Source organism: Asterias amurensis, chromosome 5 (assembly GCF_032118995.1).
Source record: "Asterias amurensis chromosome 5, ASM3211899v1".
Taxonomy (NCBI): Eukaryota; Metazoa; Echinodermata; class Asteroidea; order Forcipulatida; family Asteriidae; genus Asterias; species Asterias amurensis.
The window spans coordinates 1,739,325-1,761,929 of record NC_092652.1 but is presented as its reverse complement, the minus strand read 5'-3'; the positions used below and the strand labels follow the sequence as shown (position 1 = coordinate 1,761,929).

At 37.1% G+C, this 22,605-nt stretch overlaps 2 protein-coding genes and 1 long non-coding RNA gene across 5 annotated transcripts in view; 1 reads left to right on the top strand and 2 right to left on the bottom strand.

Annotated features, from left to right (window-relative positions):
- Window positions 1–8,965, bottom strand: part of LOC139936984 (uncharacterized) — a 31,406-nt gene extending 22,441 nt beyond the window's left edge. The window contains exon 1 of the mRNA XM_071931885.1: window positions 8,881–8,965. The gene's annotated coding sequence lies outside the window, so the exon portion shown is untranslated. The remainder of the gene's footprint in view (window positions 1–8,880) is intronic.
- Window positions 8,966–10,129: 1,164 nt separating this feature from the next.
- On the bottom strand, window positions 10,130–14,920 carry LOC139937073 (uncharacterized). The gene is made up of 3 exons (XR_011786047.1): window positions 14,829–14,920; window positions 13,262–13,416; window positions 10,130–12,393 (listed from the first exon to the last, which is right to left on the bottom strand). It is a non-coding gene; the product is annotated as an uncharacterized lncRNA (long non-coding RNA).
- A 922-nt stretch (window positions 14,921–15,842) lies between these two features.
- Window positions 15,843–20,672, top strand: LOC139937576 (uncharacterized). Of its 3 annotated transcripts, none has more exons than XM_071932783.1 (3): window positions 15,843–15,921; window positions 17,086–17,235; window positions 18,734–20,672. In XM_071932783.1, the coding sequence occupies exons 2-3, from the start codon at window positions 17,223–17,225 to the stop codon at window positions 19,384–19,386; spliced, it is 666 nt and encodes a 221-aa protein (XP_071788884.1). In that variant the 5' UTR covers window positions 15,843–15,921; window positions 17,086–17,222; the 3' UTR covers window positions 19,387–20,672. The 3 variants fall into 3 exon arrangements, with proteins under 3 accessions (XP_071788884.1, XP_071788883.1, XP_071788882.1); XM_071932782.1 differs by lacking the exon at window positions 15,843–15,921 and having other exon boundaries at window positions 16,969–17,235; window positions 18,734–19,341; window positions 20,387–20,672; XM_071932781.1 differs by lacking the exon at window positions 15,843–15,921 and having other exon boundaries at window positions 16,969–17,235.
- Window positions 20,673–22,605: the final 1,933 nt, after the last annotated feature.

The following is a 22,605-nucleotide window of genomic DNA, read 5'->3' as shown; positions in this document are numbered from 1 at the left end:
TGCCCCTAGACTGTGCACAATGTCTGAGTCATAGCTACTGATTATTTTCCTAGACATTAATCATATTTTGTTGTCTGTTACTATTAATTCAGATTATGGATTAAGGTCACAATCGACATTCCGAGCCCTCCAAAGGTGTTTAGAACCCAAACACTTTTCAAATGTGGCCTAGTGAGGGGACGAAGAGAGTTGGGGAAAAGAATGTAATTTGTTGAGTCTCAGTGATACTGTCTCTTAGAAAAACTATTGTAGAATCAAGGACTTGAATTTTGGATAAAAACCCACTTTTAAAATGTAGCAAAAAAATGTAATAATGTAATTGTCTCAAATCTTAAAAGCACTAAGCGAAGATTTATAAATCTCTTTTGTCTTGTATTTTATTTAAAACATGTATGTAATGTGTACATTTACAGTCTTAAAGGCACTGCGGATGGATTTCACAAAGAGTTAGTAAGACTAGTCTTATCTTAAGCTAGGTCGAGAGGCTTCAGGCCTAGAGTCTTTTAATATTTGAGTGAAAAATTACCTCTTTCTCAGAAACTTCCTAACTTCAGAGGGAACCGTTTCTCACAATGTTTTACTATCAAAAGTCTCCGTTGCTCATTACAAAGTAAGTGTTTATGCTATTCATTATTTTGAGTGATTACCAATAGTGTCTAGTACCTTTAAAATGATATGGGCTGATGACCATATGTCTGAATACATCTACAGCCATTATCATTAGTACAATGTATCAAGGTCAACACGAGCATTTCCATCTGGGGGAGGTCTTTGTTTCATTCTGCTCTAATATGAATGCACTTGTTGCTTGGCTACTACATGTATTGTCACTTTTAACAATGAATTTGGATTGAACAGACAAACGAAAGGGTTATCAGGAGTCCTCAACTTAAAAAAAACACCCACTCAACTAAAACCCCTTAGACCAGGGCCCAATTTTATGGCTCTGCCTTACCGCCAAATTCTGTGCTCTAAAGCACCACTCTCCACTTGCTGTGTATTCAGCGTACTTGCCAAGAATGCCTAGTAATGTGAGTACGCATGTCCGACAGCCAAAAATCCTTGCTAACCCGTGAAATACGCTTGACGTAAGCGCGGAATCCCTGCTTCCGTAAGCCCCAATTCTTTGCTTACAGTGAGCAGAGCCATGAAAATTTTACATATTTTACACACTTGATGTCTTAAAATTTCTCTTGTAGCCAATTATAATTTTTTTTTTTTTTTTTTTTTCAATCAGTATCTCATTAAAATAAATAATTTAAAATGCAACAGTCCATAGAGGCGCTCTTCGCAATATAACTGTATCATGTCCACCCATTTCTAAATAGTAGCGGTAATAATAATCCAGCAATTATGATCTAGCAATCGGTCTGGCCCTCACAGCATTTCAAGAGCATCCATAAACACACCATGCAGTCTAAGCCACTATGTACATCATGACCAGCAAAAAAAAAGGCAACACAAGTAGCTCTTGTCTAGTTTTATAACTGTCCAACATGTACATGTACGGGCTAAGTTCGTACAACGACCATTTGTTGTCTAGTGGCCAATATCAACTGGCAAATGTAGCTAAAAAATGGCCTTCACTTCACTAGAATGACTGACAACATTGTACTTTATAATTTAAAATGATAAAAACATGTAGGGTCTAACAGAACAGTTTATGGAGTTATAAGGACATTTCCATCGAGTTAGGGGGGCCTATCTGTACACATCATGTACTTAAAGATCTTCAACTACATACTCTGGGGAAAAAAATGAACAGGAAGCAGCGTTGTGTTTTAATAAGCTCTTGAAGGTGGAGTCTGGGTATAAAGCCGGTTGTAGTACATAGTGTTTACAGTCGAATAAAGAGTTCAAGCTTTAAGTGTGAGAACAGAAAACACTAACAGTTAGAGTGCGTTGGGTCCAAGTCAGTATACACACTGGTACAAAACATGTAAAATATTATTTCTTGCAGAATTTTGAAGGCATACGTGTTTGCATCCCTATTATTTATTACATCAATTAAAAGTACACTAACATTTCCGCTGACACAGCAACTCACAATGTTAACATGTGAACGTGCACATCATTGAACTTCAATTATATTTCTCTGAATTGTGACAATATGGATCATGGAATTGAAGGCTATGATCGGTTACTGCTCTCGTCCACAAAAGAATTGAATCTTTTTTTTTATTCACAAAACGCAGCGGATTTATTGAAACTTTGTAGAAGCTTGCAAAAGGGGAACAATATGGCACCATGTAATCAATCACAGTGTAAAGATAGCGCTCTTCTAGATTGCATAGATGGCTGCATACAACAAAGCAAACGAAAGTTCAGACATGTACAAAAAAAGGTTTACATGGTACAAGATTATTTAAAATTTTAACCCAGTCAGTTTTCCTTGGGGGGCTTAAAACATTTTTTATTTTATAAGTAAAAAAAAGGAGAACTTATTTCGTTTTTGACTTCACATTTTTGTTGAAATTGTGGTCCACTGTAAAATGTTGCACCACATAGAAGACGGCATATTTGGAACCATTAAATCACTAAACCACTTCATTAGAAAGGATGTGTATAGTTTGGAAACTTTAAAGGTAAACAATCTTAGTTTGAAGAAGGCTAATATCAGTTTAAAGGTAGGGTCATAGCAATGACTCCGAAAAAAAATTGATAGATCTCTCTATCTGAGAGCTTACTTGTTATAAAGATGGTAATAGTTGTAATAAGCAATTCAAGAACTGCACTGGTTAAGTGCAGTTAATTACGATCTTACATGTATTTATAAGCTAAAGTAGTAGTCCCAGTCAATTTTCTATACCTTCCGCCAGGGTGGTAGTTAAAAAGCAGGACAGTTCTTTTCAGAACTGAGAAGTCTCCTGAACATCCGATAAATCTACTCTGCGGTAGTACAATAAAGAAAGACGGTTCTCTAAGAACAAACTCTACCTGGCAAGTAGATACACACATGGTGTTACTGAAAACCAAATAGTTGTAAGCATCCTATGAAATTAATCCATCTGAAATGCCAGGGGCCATTGATTGGGAGTCAATAAAAACATTTGAATCTCATTTGAATACAGGAACAATTAATGCATGAATTGCTTCTCAGATTTCTGAGGGTTGGTGTCCTCTCGCAAATGGTACCCGCTGCCACCTCGCTAAACATGGATTTGGCATTCGTGAGAAACGCGACAGTTTTGATGCCACATTCTCAACAAGTAGACACTATTTCAGTTGAAACTTTCACATGTGACTTTTCTTTTAAATGTCTTTCTTGATAGGGGGCCTAATTGGACCGGTAACAAAAACCAAATGATGACCCTCCCTTTGAGGATTGCATTATTTAATAGCAAACCTTCACCTACATGTCACATTGTCTCTCATTAGAGCAAAATCCATTGAAAACATCCCTAGAGTGGGTCTAGTCACAGACCCACTCCCACTAGAGCAGGGAGTGACTGATGACTCATCATACCCTAGTGGGAAACCCTCCTCCCATCAGTATCCTCAACCAGTCTAGTCACAGATCAGTGTTGTAAACTGAGAAACCAGCTTAACACCTACATAGACTGACTTCCATTGACTGCTGAACTAAAGATTTAGGGACTCCTCAATGTTTGCTAAACAGAGATAAGCCTCAGTGCAATTAGGGCAGGAAGAAGACAGGAAACAGGCCATGTTTTTATTGTAGGGTTTGGCTGTCACAGGATAGGTCTACATGACAAAGTGTGCAAATTATGCGCACACATGCTTGCACTTTTCAACAGTGCAAAGCATATTTTATGATCTGTACTAAGGAAAGTGAAACTGCATATATGTACCTTTTTTTGTTTTATTAAAACCAAGGCCGGACCACAGTCGATAACAATGTGAGTACAGTGCAGCCCAGCTACATGTAATTGCAGTCAGTATCCACTTAAAATTTACCCCTTGCACAACGTGGAACGCACTACGTCCCCAAAACGCGCATTTTGATCAGACATTTCAACAATTTTAGGAGTTAAATCCTTTTGGTACATTTTGACTCCCAAAGTGGCAAACAAAAGTCGCTGTACGTAAAGTGCAACTGCGCATCGATAAACAGAGAATTCTAGATTCAAAACCAACACAATGGAATCATTTGATGTAAACTACGACAACATTTTTGTCCGTTTATAGACACATCAAGTATAACAAGTCCATTATGTCATCCAGATACAGCAGTAAAATCCAATGCAGTCTAAAAGTACTGCACTTTTAATAACCAATTTATCCACTCTAAATTGCAAAATCTAATATTTGTGTGTGCTCTACATGTGCCTACATGTGACAGATGACAGGCTTGGAATTAAATCTTTAAAAAAAAAGGCCGATGGCCATTTCCATTTTGCAAAGGGCACTTCCATTATTAATGAAGGGGGACCAAGGCCAAGACCAGGGGCAATGGAGGTCATTGCCACTGGCCTGTGTCATTCAAGGCCTGGGATAAAGTCACCCCAAACTAATTTCGCACCACCCCTTTAATATTACCAGACAATAAAAACCAAGAACCATCAAAGTATTCAAGGTAATTGCACTGTAAATTGTTATGAAGATGTTGTCAGTGTAAAAAATAGATTTATGCTGGCAGATATAAAGTACTTCAATCTCGTAATTCTATTCTAACGATTATCTTCAAATTCTTCCTCAGCTAAACAGTCTTAACAGTGTGCGGCCAGTAATTCTTCCCAACACAACAAATCCTTATATAGAATACATTACATACCACGCAAATAAAATCAATATCCTGTTGAAATTAGCAATCTTAAAGGTAGGGTCATCATTTGGGTTTAGTAAATATAATGCTCATTTTCAGGCAAAAATTATACTAAAAGATACAATAAAAATCACCTGTTACACTTTCAGCTGAATAGTGTCTTCTTGCTGAGAAAACAGCAACAAACTATCAGAGAAAAACCGTAACTGTATTTTCATGCAAACATCGAATCCATCCACGTTTATCGAGGTGACAGCAACCTATATAAAATACCAACCGCATCTTTGGTCGCAGCAATCGCGAATGGACACCGACCCAGCCCTGACAAATCTGAGAAACGGTTCATGCATGAATCACTTTTCAGACTCAATTTTGTTTTATTGATTTCTAATCATTTGGGGGCATTTCGGACGAAACAATTTTACTGGATGCTTACTACCATCTTAATATCAAGTAAGGTCTGGGATAACAATTACAAATTTTTTTTCAGGGTCATTACCAAACGATGACCCTACCTTTAAGTTACTCTAGAATGCGGCCAGTCTACCCCTGCATTTGTACCATGTGTAAAGACAACCTGCCAAGACAACTAACGTAATGGCAATACGTGAAGAATGACTTGATAGGTGAAGATACTCAATATTGCTTCATGCATTCCTTAACAACAGCTGCATCATAATTCATTAGGGGAATACAATCAACCACGTCACCACAACAATTATCCATGAGTAGAATTGAATCAAGCAAGCGTTAAAATCTAAAATCGGATGAACAGTTTACGACAAAAAGCACAAACTAAACTGGGAGCTCGGAACAAATTGATTGAAAAGTAGGTTTGTGGGAAGTAGGTAATTACATGAATCTCACAGCTGTGTGTATCAATGTGTCCTGTCATGAATGTACAATATTTGAAAAATTGCATTTTGACACAAATTCTGTAGTGTCTTGTTTTTACCGGAATTGAACTGGCCAATAACATTTCATCCCATTAAAAAAAAGGGGGAAAAACGATTCATGTGCATGGGTGGACTTGTTTTGGCCATTTTAAGTTAAAGGTATGGATTGTACAATTTAATACACCAATGTCTGTTTGTTTTGTGAAACAAAACATTTGCACAATTTCTCTAAATTGAGAAATTAAATTCTAAATCTTGTATACTACAGACAGGGAGCGATTTCAGCAAGCATAAGAAGAAGTCATTTGCTTTTTCACTAGTCAATCTATCAAATGAAATATGGAACCATGCTTTTCAACACTGAACTAGCCAGCCGGTCCATTTGGAGAGAAATCTGACTAGTCCTCTGGTGTTTTACCTGGTATTTGGCCAGCGGTCCACTGGCCTACATGTACCAGGGTTGACCGACTAATTTCAGTATAAATTGACTGCACGAAACAAGTCGATGAACTACAACAGCTCTGAAATATCCCGTGGCCCATTTCTACATTTACAACTTGTTGCCAATTTTATCTTCATGTAGTAAAATCTAAGTATGCAACTAAATATAATAGCAAGATGCCAGTGGCTTAATATTTAACTCTAGCTCGATACACATCACCGTGGCATCAAATCAAATCGCCACTTTATCTCCATTTTCGGAACTAATATCCCGACTCCAACCACTCAGTATTTTTTTTCCACCGCAATTTTATTCAGACAGCCTGAGGCAGGCCAGCTAAATAACTCAACCTTTATAAAAATAAGCTGATTTGGAATACAGGTGAATTTACTATTCATTATAAAATCTTCTGCAGCTACATGTACACTGTGGGTATATTTACATCTGTATGTATCATGTGAGTCACACAATTCTGTGAAGGACATCATTTTCACACCATTTATAGCACCTGATAGTGTGTATGTTAATTGCTTTGTTTTACCTTGAGGGGCTACAAATTCATATTGTTGAGTTAAAGGCAGTGGACACTATTGGTAATTGTCAAAGACTAGCCTTCACAGTTGGTGTACCTCAACATAGCCTATGCATAAAATAACAAACCTGTGAAAATTTGAGCTCAATCGGTCTTCGAACTTGCGAGATAATAATGAAAGAAAAAAACACCCATGTCACACGAAGTTGTGTGCGTTTAGATGGTTGATTTCGAGACCTCAAGTTCTGAATCTAAGGTCTTGAAATCAAATTCAGGGAAAATTACTTCTTTCTCGAAAACTATGGCACTTCAGAGGGAGCCGTTTCTCACAATGTTTTATACCATCAACCTCTCCCCATTACTCGTCACCAAGAAAGGTTTTATGCTAAATATTTTGAGTAATTACCAATAGTGTCCACTGCCTTTAAGAGCAGAACAGAACAAAAGGGGAAACAACAATAGAACAGACAATTGTGTGATAAACATGTATCCCTTACAAGTGGATGTATTAATGTAAGATTAGAGTTGGGCATGACAGTTGATAAACACAGCAGTTGCTGAGAAGTGTATGGCTGTATTTTGAAAACTCTGTTTCAAGTTGGACTCGGTTCCCAAAAGGCAAAGAAAACATTTTATTTTGGAACTGTTCATTTGATTTCATATCAAAAGGTGTTAGAGTTTTTGAGATATCATCGTACTGTTTTATTCTTCAATTTATATAAATTTCAACCTCTTGTTTCTAAATTCTGCATGGTGAAGTAGCACTTGATAGGGTATGATAAATGTAGCTGTAGTTCATAATATTGAAAAGGAACATTTTTTACATTCCAAATTATTTGTCATTCCACATTCCACATTATAGTGTCCACACTATAATTTTTATTCATCTTTGTAGGCTTGTCAAAGGGATGTTATTTTATGTTATAACATGCCAATTTTACTTTTTAAGGTCGGGCAAAATTTGGAAATGACCCTGAATTTGTTTTCTTGTAATATTTATCTGAAAGCCTAAGACACAGAATGTTATTTATGTTTTTGTTTTTTTTCTAAATTGTTCAAAAGGGGGATTCTTTTAAAATTTGAGTTTGCCATTCCTGTTTATAAATTGTATATTTTTTTGGATGCCAAGAATTAGCTTATATCTGGTTACTCTTTGTTGGTCTACGACTGCAAATGTAATACGATAACATGAAACTTGAAACAGTACGTCGGTTGAAAATGAAACAAGGTTTGTTACAAAATAAACATTTCCCACATGTGTTTTTTCCACATAGTTCCTCGTTTGCTTTGGTGTGACTAATAATGTCAATTTCTACCATAATGTGTTAAAAATCTATCTCCATGACCATGACCCTGATACGCCTCTCTTAATATTTATGCATGAGTTACGTCACAAGTCAATGCTACCCAAAACGAGGCGATGGGCGCAGCCACTGCAAGTGATGGGGGACGTGCGCCCATAGCCTCATTTTGGGTAGGAATTATGACGTCATACATAAATATTAAGAGAGATTGATAGTCAAGAGTATATTACCATGTTATTATAAGGTCGAGTGTCACAAACAAAATGTCATTTTAATTTCATAAATCATTTTATCGTTTCAATTATTCACAAACATGTTACTTGTTAGTGTTGGGTGTTGGACGGTAAATGATATACTTTTATAAAGATCTGTAAAACTGTAAGAGAGAACAGACACTGGACAATATACTCAGGGAACTGGCTGACAAGTTTTGTAATTTCTCTGTAACTTGTGCAAAAATGTCAAATTTAACTTCAATTTTCAACATCACATTTAATCTGTAAATTGTCAAAAAGACAACAGTTACGGTACACTGACTATTATACAGAATATCTTATTGCAAAACTACTGCATAATAAAACAAACCAATCAAATCCATAAAGATATGAATAACTGAACAACCATGAAACAAATTAACGAACAAAACTAGGCCACACACATGTTCACATTCTACAATTTTGTCCCTTTTCAATTCACTTTTATTATAGTTGTTTATTAGCAGGGAACCAACACGTACAAAATCAATACACTCACACTGGTTCACACGAACACGATGACATCATCGTGTTAAAAAAAGCTCCATATCCCGACTAAGTAAAAACAAATCACAAAAATCGATGTATCTTCTGATGTTTACGTCTTCATATAACAATGATTTTACATAATACACCCACAAACAACTTCTTTGTTATCATGTTCTCATTTACCGCTCGCTTAAAACATTAAACAAGCAACAAAAATGAAATTATTGGTTCACTTACCGTGGGCAGTAGTTTTACCTTGAAAGCTCCAACACGATCGCGATTCTCCCAGACGATTGCGCATAAAAGACCGCGCAGATTTGATGCAGATGGCATTATTTACATATTTTGTGAAAACACACGCGTAAAGTGAAAATCACGTCTGATATGTGTCAAAAGAGGGCGTAGGGCGTTAAGCAAAATCCACAGCGGTATTAATTTGTCAATAAATTTATTGAATACAATTTTTGGGGAGCTTCAGTCACACTTTTCCCGAGTTTCTCGACAGCAGCCACCACATAATTATTTCCCACTAAATAGCCAATCGTGTTAAAATTAAATTTGTTTTCAAAACGCTAATGGTCTAAAACTATTTCTACCTGAATGCAGAAACAAACAGAAGATTTTAGTGATACATGCTTTTGATAAAACAAAATTACTGGAAAGATGTGAACCTGCGACCTCTGGGTTAATTAACCGATGCTCTACTGTGCCATCAATGTGCCAACTCCAGCTTATTAGCTAATTTATTTTGCAAAACTAGGTTACCAAACATATTATTTTGAAGTTTATTTATGAAGGGGTCACTTTTCCTTGTTCAAAATGAGGTAGTTAAAAATTCAGTCATTTAAACTACAACACCACTATTTAACTGTTTTAGCGACGACACTTTCTGCAAGTTTATGAAAAAGGGCTGCCCAATTGACAGTTCAAGATAAACAATTATTGACTCTGTTTATTAAATACTAGAGAGAACAAATACAACAAACAATGTTTTCTTCATCTTTAAGTTTAATTTTCCCCAAAAATTCACTGTATAATACAATGATTTAAGTTTGCACTTTCAAAACTATTTAATTCACATAGACTTCAAAATAATATAATAATTAATTTCAGCAAAAAGTAATTTACATAACAATACAGGGAGGGATGTACAATAACGGAAGAACTCTCACTATCTCACCTAAAATATTCAAGTTAATTATTATGGTTGCTATGATAATGAAGTGTGCTTATACACACTTCTATATCAGAAAATTCAATTAAACGATTCACACAAAACTAAACTAATGTACATATTCAATCAAAAAAATTCATTCTGAATACCAACAATCCATTACAAGAAATTCTTAAAAAATTGTCGCATCCAAGTTAGCTCGTAGGATTTGATGGTGGTCTTCGGTATTGAAAAGCTGAATAATTGAGATAATTTGGGGGCATGCGACCTTTACTATGTATTATTTTGATTTAACAAGGGCCCAATTTTATAAAAACCTTTAAGCAGCAAATGCTGTTTATTAGCAAACTTCTTTCCTAAGCGAAAAATGAGTGGGCACCAGTTGAACAATGTAAACTATAAAATGGAATTTTGGCCGGTACCCAGTTTCTGTTAAGCAAGATTTGAGCCCAGGGTCCTTTGGCCCCAATTTCATACCGCTGATTTTTGAAATCACAAAAAGTGGCTAACCATAACAAAATTATCCAAACCAGAATAAGGTTTCCAGAATAAGGTTTCCAGCATAAGTACCATCTCACATGTACTATCTGTGGCTTGTATCATGCTTTGTATCCTGCTAAGCAGAAATTGTTTAATGGCTTAAGCAGCTCCATGAAATTGGGCCCTGGTACACGGGTACACGCATGTGTGATGAGCACCGCAGACTCAGTGTTTCCAAGTCCAGTGAACAATATTACCCTGTTACGGCACAGCAAAATGGCACAAGACTGGTTCAACAACCAGAGGCATTAAGGCAATTGCCCCAGGTTTGCAAAATGAATCAGTTACTACTAATTCTTTTTAAAATTGCTTCTCAAATGAGCAGAAACCGCAAACCTTTCTTTATCGTATTTCCACAATGCTAAGTTTCAAATATTACTTACTTTGTTTTTATAAAGGGTCGGCAGTGTTTCTTTAGAAAAGGGCACCTCTAGGAGAGGGAAACACAACTGAAATATTCCATGGGGCAACCAGGCAACAACCAGTCAGGCAAACAATCAGTTGCTACTAAAACAAAATTAATTGCTTCTCAAATGAGCAGTCTTAATAGTTTGCCATGTAAAAAATGTTGGATGAAATAATTTCTTGGCTCATATAGGATACTCTGGTGGATTTTGATGGATTCGGATCAGGGAGATTTGTCAAAATGCTTAGGTTTTACAGAATCTATTTAGTAGTGAGCTGAGGAAACCGTTTTCCGTTAATTGAATACAAATATAGAGTTAACAGGAAACTTTGTCATAACATAAACAATTCATGCAAACTTTGAAGGAATAAACAATCCAATAAAACTCAAGATTATAGCTTTGTATGATTGCAACACTGTCGTTGTGGCTATGGCTGATTTGGCAGATTCTCCATTTTAGTTTCAGCTATAACCATGGCAACAGCCTAAAGTACTTCATAAGGAACCAGCCATACACATGATACCTAGTGTGAGTTAAAACCTCCTCCTTGAAAGTTTAGTCTTTGTAGTTTGTTGGTGGAACAAGGTCGAAACTCGATTCTGCAACAGTGCTATCTGGCACGAAAAATCTCTGAGCAAAACTGTCGTATCTGGGCGACTGTGGGTGTACATCAGGATTATTTTAATGTAGACAGTATCCTTTTCAGGCTTGTATGCCTAGTTTTTGAAAGGGCAAGGGCACCAAGGCCTTTTCTCGTTGGTAAAGGGCACCCTATGAGGAAATTGTACATTTTCACTGGAACATTTCAAGGGCATCAAGGCAATGACCAGGGGGCATGGGGGCAATCACCTTTGTTGCCTCAATGAAGTATCAGGCCTGGCTTTAGACATTTTAAAACTCATGTTTCATAATTATGTTCTTTTAGGAGATACGACCTTGTTCCACCGACACAACACAATGTTAAATATACATACACACATACACATAGAATAATAATTGCATTGATAATTCTGTGAAACTGTTAAACTATAGTAAGAGTACCATTGTAAAACCTTTAAGACATCTGTAAACTTTATGTGATATTGTGATTGCAGTCCTCATCCAATGATGTCGGTCCACAGCACATTTGGGAAAAATTCAGAGGTAAGTAAGTGACAAATTCCTGCCTAGTGCCTTTGCATGTGCTTAGAAGCATTTTTGAGCTTACACAGCAAGCACAGTAATTTACCACTTACCTAGTAAGCACAGAACTCTGTGGTAAGCAAAGCTATGCACTTTGGGCTTAGTACATGTCAAACCTCACGGAGATGGAATAAAAGTGGATGGAAACATGAGTTCTGATTTCACAGTTATTGTTGTTGTGGAGCATCCAGTGAGTTTGTCACCGAAAATTTTTTTTGAGCCTTCTAGGTATTCACGTTGCATCATGACCCTAGGGGTCACATGATGACCTGTCCACTGGGGTCAACAAACTATTGACATCCTCATTCCTGTTTAGGAAGGAAGTGAACGGCATGATTGTGTTGTGAGCAGCCTGTGGGCGCTAAATACAGACATCCCAACACCAGCAAAGAGCAAGAGTAGAGCTGTCTTGGGTATGGCGTTGTCGTTGGATCGCACACTGTTCATCTGTTTGGAAAGAACAAATAAAAGTTAATTAATATCAAGTCAGATTTTAAAATAAGACCCTCCTACTTTCAGTGTGTTTGGAAATGTCCAAAAATCCAGAGCGTTTAAGTCTTTGCAGCAAGAATAACCCGTAATTAGAAAAAATAATCTGAGAATTAAATCTATCCGATAGTTACATTTCTAAGATTAAAATTATGGGGGATAAAAAACAATATTTTTTTTACCAGATGACTTCAAAATTAAATGATTCTCAAAATACTTTAAATACTTTCGAAAGCTTCTGTAATTTTATAACCAGGTAAGTTTTTATTACCATTGATTGATGTTAAGAGTGATTACCAACCAAGTACATTCCCTTTAAAGGAACACGTTGCCTTGGATCGGTCGAGTTGGTCTTTGAAAAGCGTTTGTAACCGTTTTTTATAAAATGCATATTGGTAGAAAGATGTTGTAAAAGTAGAATACAATGATCCACACAAATATGCCTCGAAATTGCGTGGTTTTCCTTTTACCTCGTCGACTAACACGTCGGCCATTTATGGGGGTCAAAATTTTGACTCCCATAAATGGCCGACCATGTTAGTTCGCACAGTAGAAGGAAAACCACGCAATTTCGAGGCAAACTTGTGTGGATCATTGTATTCTACTTTTAAAACATCTTTCCAACCATATGCATTTTATAAAAAACGGTTACAAACGCTTTTGTTTTGACCAACTCGTCCGATCCAAGGCAACGTGTTCCTTTAAGTGCATTAACATAGTTGCAGAATCGTAACCCTCCAACCTCCCGATGGTCGGTGGATGGAGGGATACGATTCTCGCAATGCATTTATACAACTTTGTATAAGATTAAGAAGTTTGAATGTACCTGCCACAATCTGTTGGCTACAAGCCGTCGATTTATCTTTGATAGAATCATCATTGAACGGGTCGGTAACAGATAAGGAACTGTCACTGGTCTGGTGTAGTGTTGATGTCGGCTTCTACAACAACTTCCTCAGATTACTCTCAAACATGCTGGGGCTGAAGGAAAAATAAAACAATAAATAATAAAGCCAAATTATATATTTTTTTAAATAAGGAAAAACGAGGTTGCCTCTTGAAAGGAATCGGGCGGGGACACTAAACATTTTTTTATTTGGCTTTAAGGGAGCTTGGAGTAATACTATGACATGAGTCCGTCTAGTTGCGATGCCGTCAGCAACTATAGTCCGTCAGGCCTGGAATTCCATCTTTGAGAGGACAAGGCCACTTTCATTTTGCAAAAGAACATGTTCATGGGAAAATCTTAAAAGTTTGTGGGAAACTTTCACAGACCAAGGGGAGGCCAAGACCAGGGCAACAAGCTATGGCCTCCGTGAAACCTAGGCCTGGTGAGTGATTACAATAATTCAGACATACAAAACAAGAAGTATGTATTTTAGGTAAAATTTCTGTATCACTATCACTTATCCGTATCAGATTGCCACTTTTTCATTCATTATGAAATATTAAAAAAAACTAAAAAGAAGAACAAATAACCAGGGTGCTGTACAAATGTTGTCGTTGTAATCCTTTTTGAGGCACCACTAGGAGTTACTTTCTTTACACTACTTGCGTCTGAGCAAGATTAGATAGTATCTTTACTCAAATGAGATGAAAAATTGGCAGTCATAATATACGGAAACGTCAGCATTTTAGCAGTGCTATAGCACACTAACAACAGTAACACTAGCATGACTACCCCTCCAAAGGCTAAGGCAAGACTAAGTCATATGTCGGACTAGTACGAGTGTGATGGGATGACCATGGTCTGGATACTACTTGGATGGATCATTTTCTTCCTCCATGGATGGATGAACTTGAAGGAAATCCCTGATGGATAACTTTCCGTATGGCGCCACCACTTTTTCACTCATTTTTACAAAAAGGGATATATCAATCAGGTAAATAAGTTCCTATATTATTTCATATCGAATGAAAAAGTGGTGGCGCCATACGGAAACTTTTCCTCCCTGATACTTTGATAGTGATACTGATACTCATACTGATATTATAGTGATAACTTTTTGAAATTTCTCTGAAAACCAACCTACCTGCAAGCCCAGTCCAATATCCAAAAAGAAATATTGTACATGCAAGTTACTCGATACTACAAAATAATGGACTATAGTCCGTTTAATTAAAATAATTGAAAAATAAGAATAAGATAACCCTAATGATATGTTTTATTACTTTTTACAAAACAAGACCGCACAACGGACAGTCGGCACATTTTCCCATGTTTTTTATATTTAGAAACAAAACAAAAACTAAACGCACACATGAAAAAGCTGAATTTACAGTCAAGCAGACGCACCAATAATAACAAATTCGAAACTGAATCGAGACAAAGATTTTTAGGTTGTAGATAAGTTGTTACTCTCGTTACAAAGCCTCAAAAGGAGGAAATTTACCTTGAAAATAATGAGTTTGGCAACGACATGCCGAACCAGCCCCACGCACATTCATTGAAAAGAAATTAATTGCGCTTCTTGGTTGTTGCGTAGGTCGCAGTTTGATATTTTGGTTGAACGGTAGAGGGCGCTATCTTACTTTGACCGGGAAGTGATACAAAATAATTGGAGGTGGGGCGGGCGGCAGAAAGGGCGGGGGGGGGGGTAGGCCAACTGTGTTTTGTTATCAACCTTTGATACTACGGGATTTGCATTGATTATCAAATAAAAAAAGCCAATAATACCATAACAGTTGCTGACGGATGACCTCCAAAAACTATTTTCTGTCCATTTTAAAAACAAAATTACCGAAATGATGGATCGTTTTTGGCTTTCTTGATAGATTTCACTAATCCATAAATCCTCAAATCCACTAATCAAATTTCAACTACAACAGTAAAGGTAAAGACCGCGTTACGACAAAACAACTCAGAAACATAATACAACATGATATTCAACTACATCCAAAACAGTATCATAGAGCTATGAACGATACAGCATGCAGACTGGCTCTGTGGTGAGATTATTATACACAAATGAATTAATTTAAAAGTGCGTGGAAAATACAATTATTATAGGGAGACCTGGAGAAGAATGTCACGGGGAAAAACAATGTGGGACATGCACACAAGCTTTCGATCTGAGCAAACATAGAAGGCCTACCTACTATGTATCCGAATGGCGGCTAAGAAAAGGGGGAGGGGGCACTTAATTGTAACACTCATTGATTCCCAAAATGGCGCAACCAAGATTATTTTGACGGTGACGTCATTCGTCAGGTGAATCAGCGGCCAAACAAAATTCACAATAATGATCGTTGTACCCAAAGCAAATAAGGGTACTGAACTGCATCACTCATCCTGGACACGGCCAAAGTATTGTCACTAGTTTTATGTAAGAGGCGATCGACATAAAGCTACCGGATTCTGATAAATAAAATAATACAGAATATCTGCTGCCGGGAAAAATATTGTTATTTGAATGTAAAGGATTTAAAACAGACTGAGCGCCACACGAAGAGTAAAGCCACACCGTTTATGGTCCAGAACAGAGGGTAAGAAGAAACGGTTTTATAAATATTGTTCCTATTTTAGTTCACAATAAGTTGCAATTTTGTTTTGGTTAATTGATTTCACTGTCATCGGATATAATGTGATGTAGACTTCAAATAAAATGAATGAAGTATAAAAAAAAATATGACTCGCCATACTCCAACAAAATGACCATCATCCGAGTCCATCCTACCGAAGTTTGTGGATCGGAGAAACCCCTGCATTGGCCTAAGCTCTGTTTTGAGTTGTGGTGGTTCTTGGATCGGGAAGAACCTGTGGTTTGACAACTCGACGTTTCTATCAGTAAATTTTGTTTGTCTTCAAAAGAAGGCTGGACTTATTGCTGGTATGCTAATTATTCCACTCTTCGTCTCATTTTGTCTTATTTTGAGGACCAAAATTATTATCAATTTTATACTATAGTTACAGCCCATTTTATTTTCCTAGAAAACAATTGGAAAGAGAAGATTATTGTTTCAAGTACCTTTTGTGTTTTCGTAATCTTTTTATTCCACCAACCGGGTGGAGCGAACGAACATTGTGTGCGATATCGTTCAAATAATGGCACCAGTGTGTGTTTCACAATGTTAATGAGTTCTATGTAACGACTTATACTGATTGATAACATTGAAGAACTGATAGAGAAATTAAAAATAGTAGTAGTACATTAGACATGATTGTATCAGTCATCCCATGTCTTTGGCAGAAATTTCTCTTTGATACTTCGCAAAGGTGATGTCTGTATTAGGGTCAATATTCTGACATCATCGACCTACCTAAAAAGCAATAGTACCATCGTGTCTTTGACACTGTTATCAGACAATTGCAATAAATGTCAATAGTATTATTGTGATAACATTGAAACTGATAAAGAAAATAATAATAATATCTGCAGTACAAAAGACAATTGTATCAGTCATCACAATGTCTGTCACGAAGTATAACTTCGACACTTTGCAATTTATTTTGAAATTTTATCATTAAACTTAGATGACGATCTGTGAATATTGCCAAACGCCCAAGGACAATCAAAACTACAGTGTCACATTGATGGAATTGATGGAGAAACATTTTGCTTGATTTTTCCTGGTTCTTCTGTACTTTATAATCATGTGTTGTGACTTGCTAGTTTAAAATGTTCAGGGTTGCTTTGTTTTTCCCGGTAGCTATCGCGCTGCTCGTAAGCCTTGTCGACGGTGGGGCGTGGACTGCATCAAACACGGCGGGGACTACTGGCTCGTTACAAGGCCACTATCATGCGTGGTGGGCCATCGTCCAGCTACCCAAGTCTACGGTGGAGAAGATGCTTCCAACAGGTATCGTTTCAGGGACTTAAAATGTTACCATCAGATCAATTGGATAGGTTTTCTCATTTCAAAACTTCGCAATAGGGTCCATGCGATGTATTTTTTTTTAAGCAATGCTTAGATATTTGTTTCATCTTATTTTAAATTTTCGCATTGCTATTTTTCAAGGGTATTTTGCGCCTTTTTGTTATGCTTATGCCAATTTCCATATTCGTGAGATAATGTGACATCATGTCAGGCTTAAATCTCAATGTTGCAGTTAGTTTATGCACAAACAGAGGAAATAAATAATGTTATTTCGCTGTCGGTTATCTTTTTCTTCTTCAGTGGTTAGAGTGTCAGCTCATGACAGTAAGCTAAGCAACTTTCTTCACAAGTTCCTTTAACATGCACAATTTTGTGTTCACAATTCATTTTTGTTCAAACAGAAATGACCTCAATGCAAAAGAGAGAACATAATTTTTTAAATCTTCAGAAAATTACTTTTCGATGAAATTAACAAAAAACACGGATGTCAATTAGTTTCACTTCAAGGCAGTGGACACTATTGGTAATTACTCAAAATAATTATTGGCATAAAACCTTTTTGGTGACGAGTAATGGGGAGAGGTTGATGGTGTATAACATTGTGAGAAACGGCTCCCTCGAAGTGCCATAGTTTTCGAGAAAGAAATTAATTTTCCACGAATTTGATTTCGAGACCTCAGATTTAGAACTTGAGGTCTCGAAATCAACCATCTAAACGCACACAACTTCGTGTGACAGGGGTGTTTTTTTCTTTCATTATTATCTCGCAACGTCGATGACCGATTGAGCTCAAATTTTCACAGGTTTGTTATTTTATGCACATGTTGAGATACACCAACTGTGGAGGCTAGTCTTTGACAATTACCAATAGTGTCCACTGCCTTTAAGGAAGTTATACCTTAAAATATCCTCCTAAGAAAGTTTATCATCGGAGGCTCTGTTAGATATTTTTTTCTGAATAAATTAATAAAAACATTACACCAATTCAGGGGCTATAGGGTAGGCCTACATTGTTTTGGGCAATAAAGTTGAAATAATGACCCTTTACAGAAATTTGAACTTGACACCAGAAAATGAGAACTATTATTTATTTGGACAATTCATTGCACCTGTTTGTTTCCCATAAGCTCGTCATAAAAAAAACACCAATTGAGTATACAATCAATTGAATTATCTGAAGATGAATAACATTTAGCTTTCACTTGAAAGTTGCCCGTGGCTGATAGCGTGAAACCCGGCGTCTATATCTGTAACTGCGTCGATCTTAGAGCAACAGGCTAAATAAAATTAGTTGTAAACTCAATTATGCCATTTTTGTAATTTAAACCGATGTTCAAAATAATGATGATCAATCTGAAGTCATTTACCCTAATTTCGGCCTGTTAAAAGAGTTTGGCATTTTGGCCTGTAAAAAGAATTCGGCTTTTTGGCCTGTAAATATCATCTGTCAAATAAATATTGCCTGTTATTATTCAATCAGGTCGTTCAATGGTACTTGAAGAGATATCTTTACCAGGTCTTCTAGCTGACCATCACCCAGTCGTACTGGAGATTGGTACTGAGCATGACGTAGGGCCAGTCGGCTTCCCAAAATGGATCCTCATGAAGTTCCCAGAGTTCAAGCTGGACATTCCATTTGTCTCAACAGCGCCCTCAAGCGGTGGTGACACCCACACTAGCCTGAACTACAAGTCCATCGTGTACACCGATTCAAAGTTTTTGAGTTTCTCGTCGCGGTTTCAGTACAACCTCAATGCTAAAAAGGCCGCCATTAAAATGACTGATACCACATACGATTTAACATTTGAAGGGAAGAAGTTTACTGCTTCATTTGACCCGTCAGGTGAATTTACTTCCCCAGAAAACTTCTCAAACTTTTCTGTGTATCAAAACATCATGTCCCAAACATGGTTCGGGTCTTACAACAGCAACAAAAAGACATGTGCCAACCACTACTACCAGTTCGATAGTATTCAAGTCCGACCAGCAAGTATGACCATGCAAGCACAGACTGGAGTACTGGATGTAAATTTCCCGGATATTCAAATCAATACCCCATCAGTGACTGAAGCACTTGGTACTGTGGAGGTATGGGCTTGCTTTACCATCAGTAACCCATTCGACTGTCTTTAAGGCCCTTTTCGAAACCAAGGCTTCGGCTTTGGATTTGGCTTGAGGCTTTCGTTCTCTCGTCTGAAGCCCTGGGCGCATATTATGCACTCCCCGTGCAAATTGCCAAAACCGACAGGGCCAAGCTAGCCTGAGCCGAATCCACAGCCGAAGCCGTCGTTTCGAAAAGGGTCTAAGATGCACTGCTAAGACGTGAACATTTTAATGGGGGACTTGTGTGACGCTAGGTGGCAGCAGACTTCCCCACTTCCACCTAGGACCCTGGTTCGAATCACGCCGGGGCACTATGTGGATTGGGTTTTCAGAGCCTGTAGCCTGACTGTGGGGGTTTTATTTCCCTGGAATAATTCTCTTGGGTTTTCCTCTAACATTTAAAGTCACCTGGAAGTGGTATTTTTTCAAAATAAAGCTTTTGTCACTAATATATGTGTTTTGATGAGTTGAATGTGAATACACAGTTAACTAAGGTTTTAAAAAATCAGTTCTTATGTTATTTACAAATTTAAGAGTAGACCCCGACCCGAGAGGGCGCTGTTCGTGACGTCAATCGAGGCAGACTTTGCCTGTAATGCGTATAGTAAACACAATTGCAAAGTACATGTACGGACCAAGTCGTGAGTTTGTACGTTTCAAAAAAAAAAAAATGTTTTTTTCCGGCAATGCCGACCAGGTGTATTGCTGCTGAATGCAGAAAAACACTTTTTGAAATGTACCAACTCACGACTTGGACGTACATGTACTTTGCACGTGTGTTTACTATACGCATTGCAGGCAAAGTCTGCCTTGAATGACGTCACAAAAGGGGTAGGCGTAGTCAGCCCCCCAAACAACTTTATATATTTTTTAAACATATAAATCGTGACAAACAATTACTAAAAAAATTGTTTTATTGTTCGTAAGCATATTCTCTTATGTTTGAAAGAAAAAAAATTCTATTTCCAGGTGACTTTAAAACTGAAACCTCCTTTCTTGTTTTCTCTCCTCTTGGTTCTTGGCTTGGTAGGTTCGCCTTTAAAAGAGTCCTTGGCTTCACAACTGGAATAAATGCAGTGATATTATAACTATTCGTCCGTTCGTTCCTCGTAACCCCTGAATAGACAGACTACAAAGAGCAAATTTATGCTGTATATGCTTCAATGCACTCGGCAAAATAAATGCTTCAATGATTTTTATAATTGATAGTTAGTTTTTACCATAATTAAATATTTTGCACAATGTGCTCCCAGGTGCCTAAAAAATGATTCAGGCCTGAAGTCCTTTAATAATTATTTGAGTGAGAAACTAATCTCTTTCTCAAAAACTACGTTACTTCAGAGGAAGCCGTTTCTCACTATTAACAGCTCTCCATCGCTCGATACCATTTAATTGATTATGCTAACAATTATTGAGTAATTACAAAACAGTGTACAGTGACTTTAACCAACAGTCAAAATAGCATCATGCCTTGACGAATCTAGATGAAGCCTTCTGTGAAATTAAAGTCATTTATCAAGATTCCTGTCCACTGCTTCCCACGTACCGTACAGGAAGAGATGAAACTTATGGCGTCATTTGGGCATTAAAGGCAGTGGACACTATTGGTAATTACTCAAAATAATTATTGGCATCAAACCTTTTTTGGTGACGAGTAATGGGGAGATGTTGATGGTATAAAACATTGTGAGAAACGGCTCCCTCTGAAGTGCCATAGTTTTTGAGAAAGAAGTAATTCTCCATGAATTTGATTTCGAGACCTCAGATTTAGAACTTGAGGTCTCGAAACCAACCATCTACATGCACACAACTTCGTGTGACAAGGGTATTTTTTTCTTTCATTATGTATCTCGCCAGTTCGATGACCGATTGAGCTCAAATTTTCACAGGTTTGTTATGTTATGCATATGTTGAGATACACCAACTGTGAAGGCTAGTTTTTGACAATTACCAATAGTGTCCATGTCTTTAAACACAAACCCATTCAACAACGTCTTTATAATCATGATTCCAATTCAACAGAGTTGTTGACACATTTTTTTTTAAGCGAACATTTTTCCAAATCTTTTCCTTTTCGTAAGACGGGCAATTAACCAAAATTTGGGGTGCATATTTCTCAGACACCATTTCGCTAAAACGAGAACTACGTCTGTAATATTTTGCCTTGAATAATCGTTGCACATAAAGATATGCAAATTTAGCTGAAAGATAACTTTGAACGATGTTTCAAGTTATCTTTGGAAATATTTCTGTACATACATTACGTCATTACGTCCTTTTTTTCCTTCTTTGGAACGATCCAAGTTTTTACAAACACGTATGACCAGATAATTTCAAAACGAACCAAAATAAGTAAAGGCATACACATTTTATCTAGCTGGAAGAATTACTTTGGATGATTATTCAAATTAACCTGAGATATATTTGTTGTATTTATAACATCATTACGTCATAGAACAATCCAATTTATCAAACCATAGATCAAACACGTCTGGTCAGATGATTTACAAAACAAGCAAAATAATAAGCAATTCATCCGTGCTTTTTAACGTAATTTATGGAGATAATTAAACTTCCACACAAGTCTGTCCACATTCTTTCAAAACAAACCGAAATACGTTTATGTAATGTGCCTTTTTTCAGTTTGAAAGCATCGGCAACAATTTTAATAACATTACGTTTTGTAAAATGAATGGATTGAAAAGTGAAATTAAATTATTGTGCATATCATTTTCTCCTCAGTGTGTGTGATGAGTCTTTTAAGCAGTGTACATTTTAGTGTTCTCTATTCTCTCCAATCAAATAAAAAAGTGTGGCATTTTCTTCCCCCGTCATGGATGCCACTAGAGCGTGCCTTGGTTGTTTTCTCTACCATTGTGGGCGTTTTCAATGGAAACTATGTCTTGCTCCTAGCAATACTGGCAGCTTTTTCGACCAGATTAAATATTAAACTCGTTTACTCTGCCACTGAGAATGTTTGGTATTGCTGAACATCAAACAGCGCGCTGATGTGCCGCTGTTTATGCATGTTAGACTGAATTATTGTTATTGTGTGAAGGGGGCGAAGATTGAAAGGTCGCCTGGGGCGAAGTGGTTTCTAAGGCAATTCATGGGTAGGGCGGGTGTGTTGGGGACTGCACCGTCCCGGCCAACTTTTCCAAAATACCGACCCTCCCTGGTCATTACAAGGCAACAAAAAAAGGTAACAGTTACTCGCACAGCACTGAAAGAGATTCCTGGACTGAAATT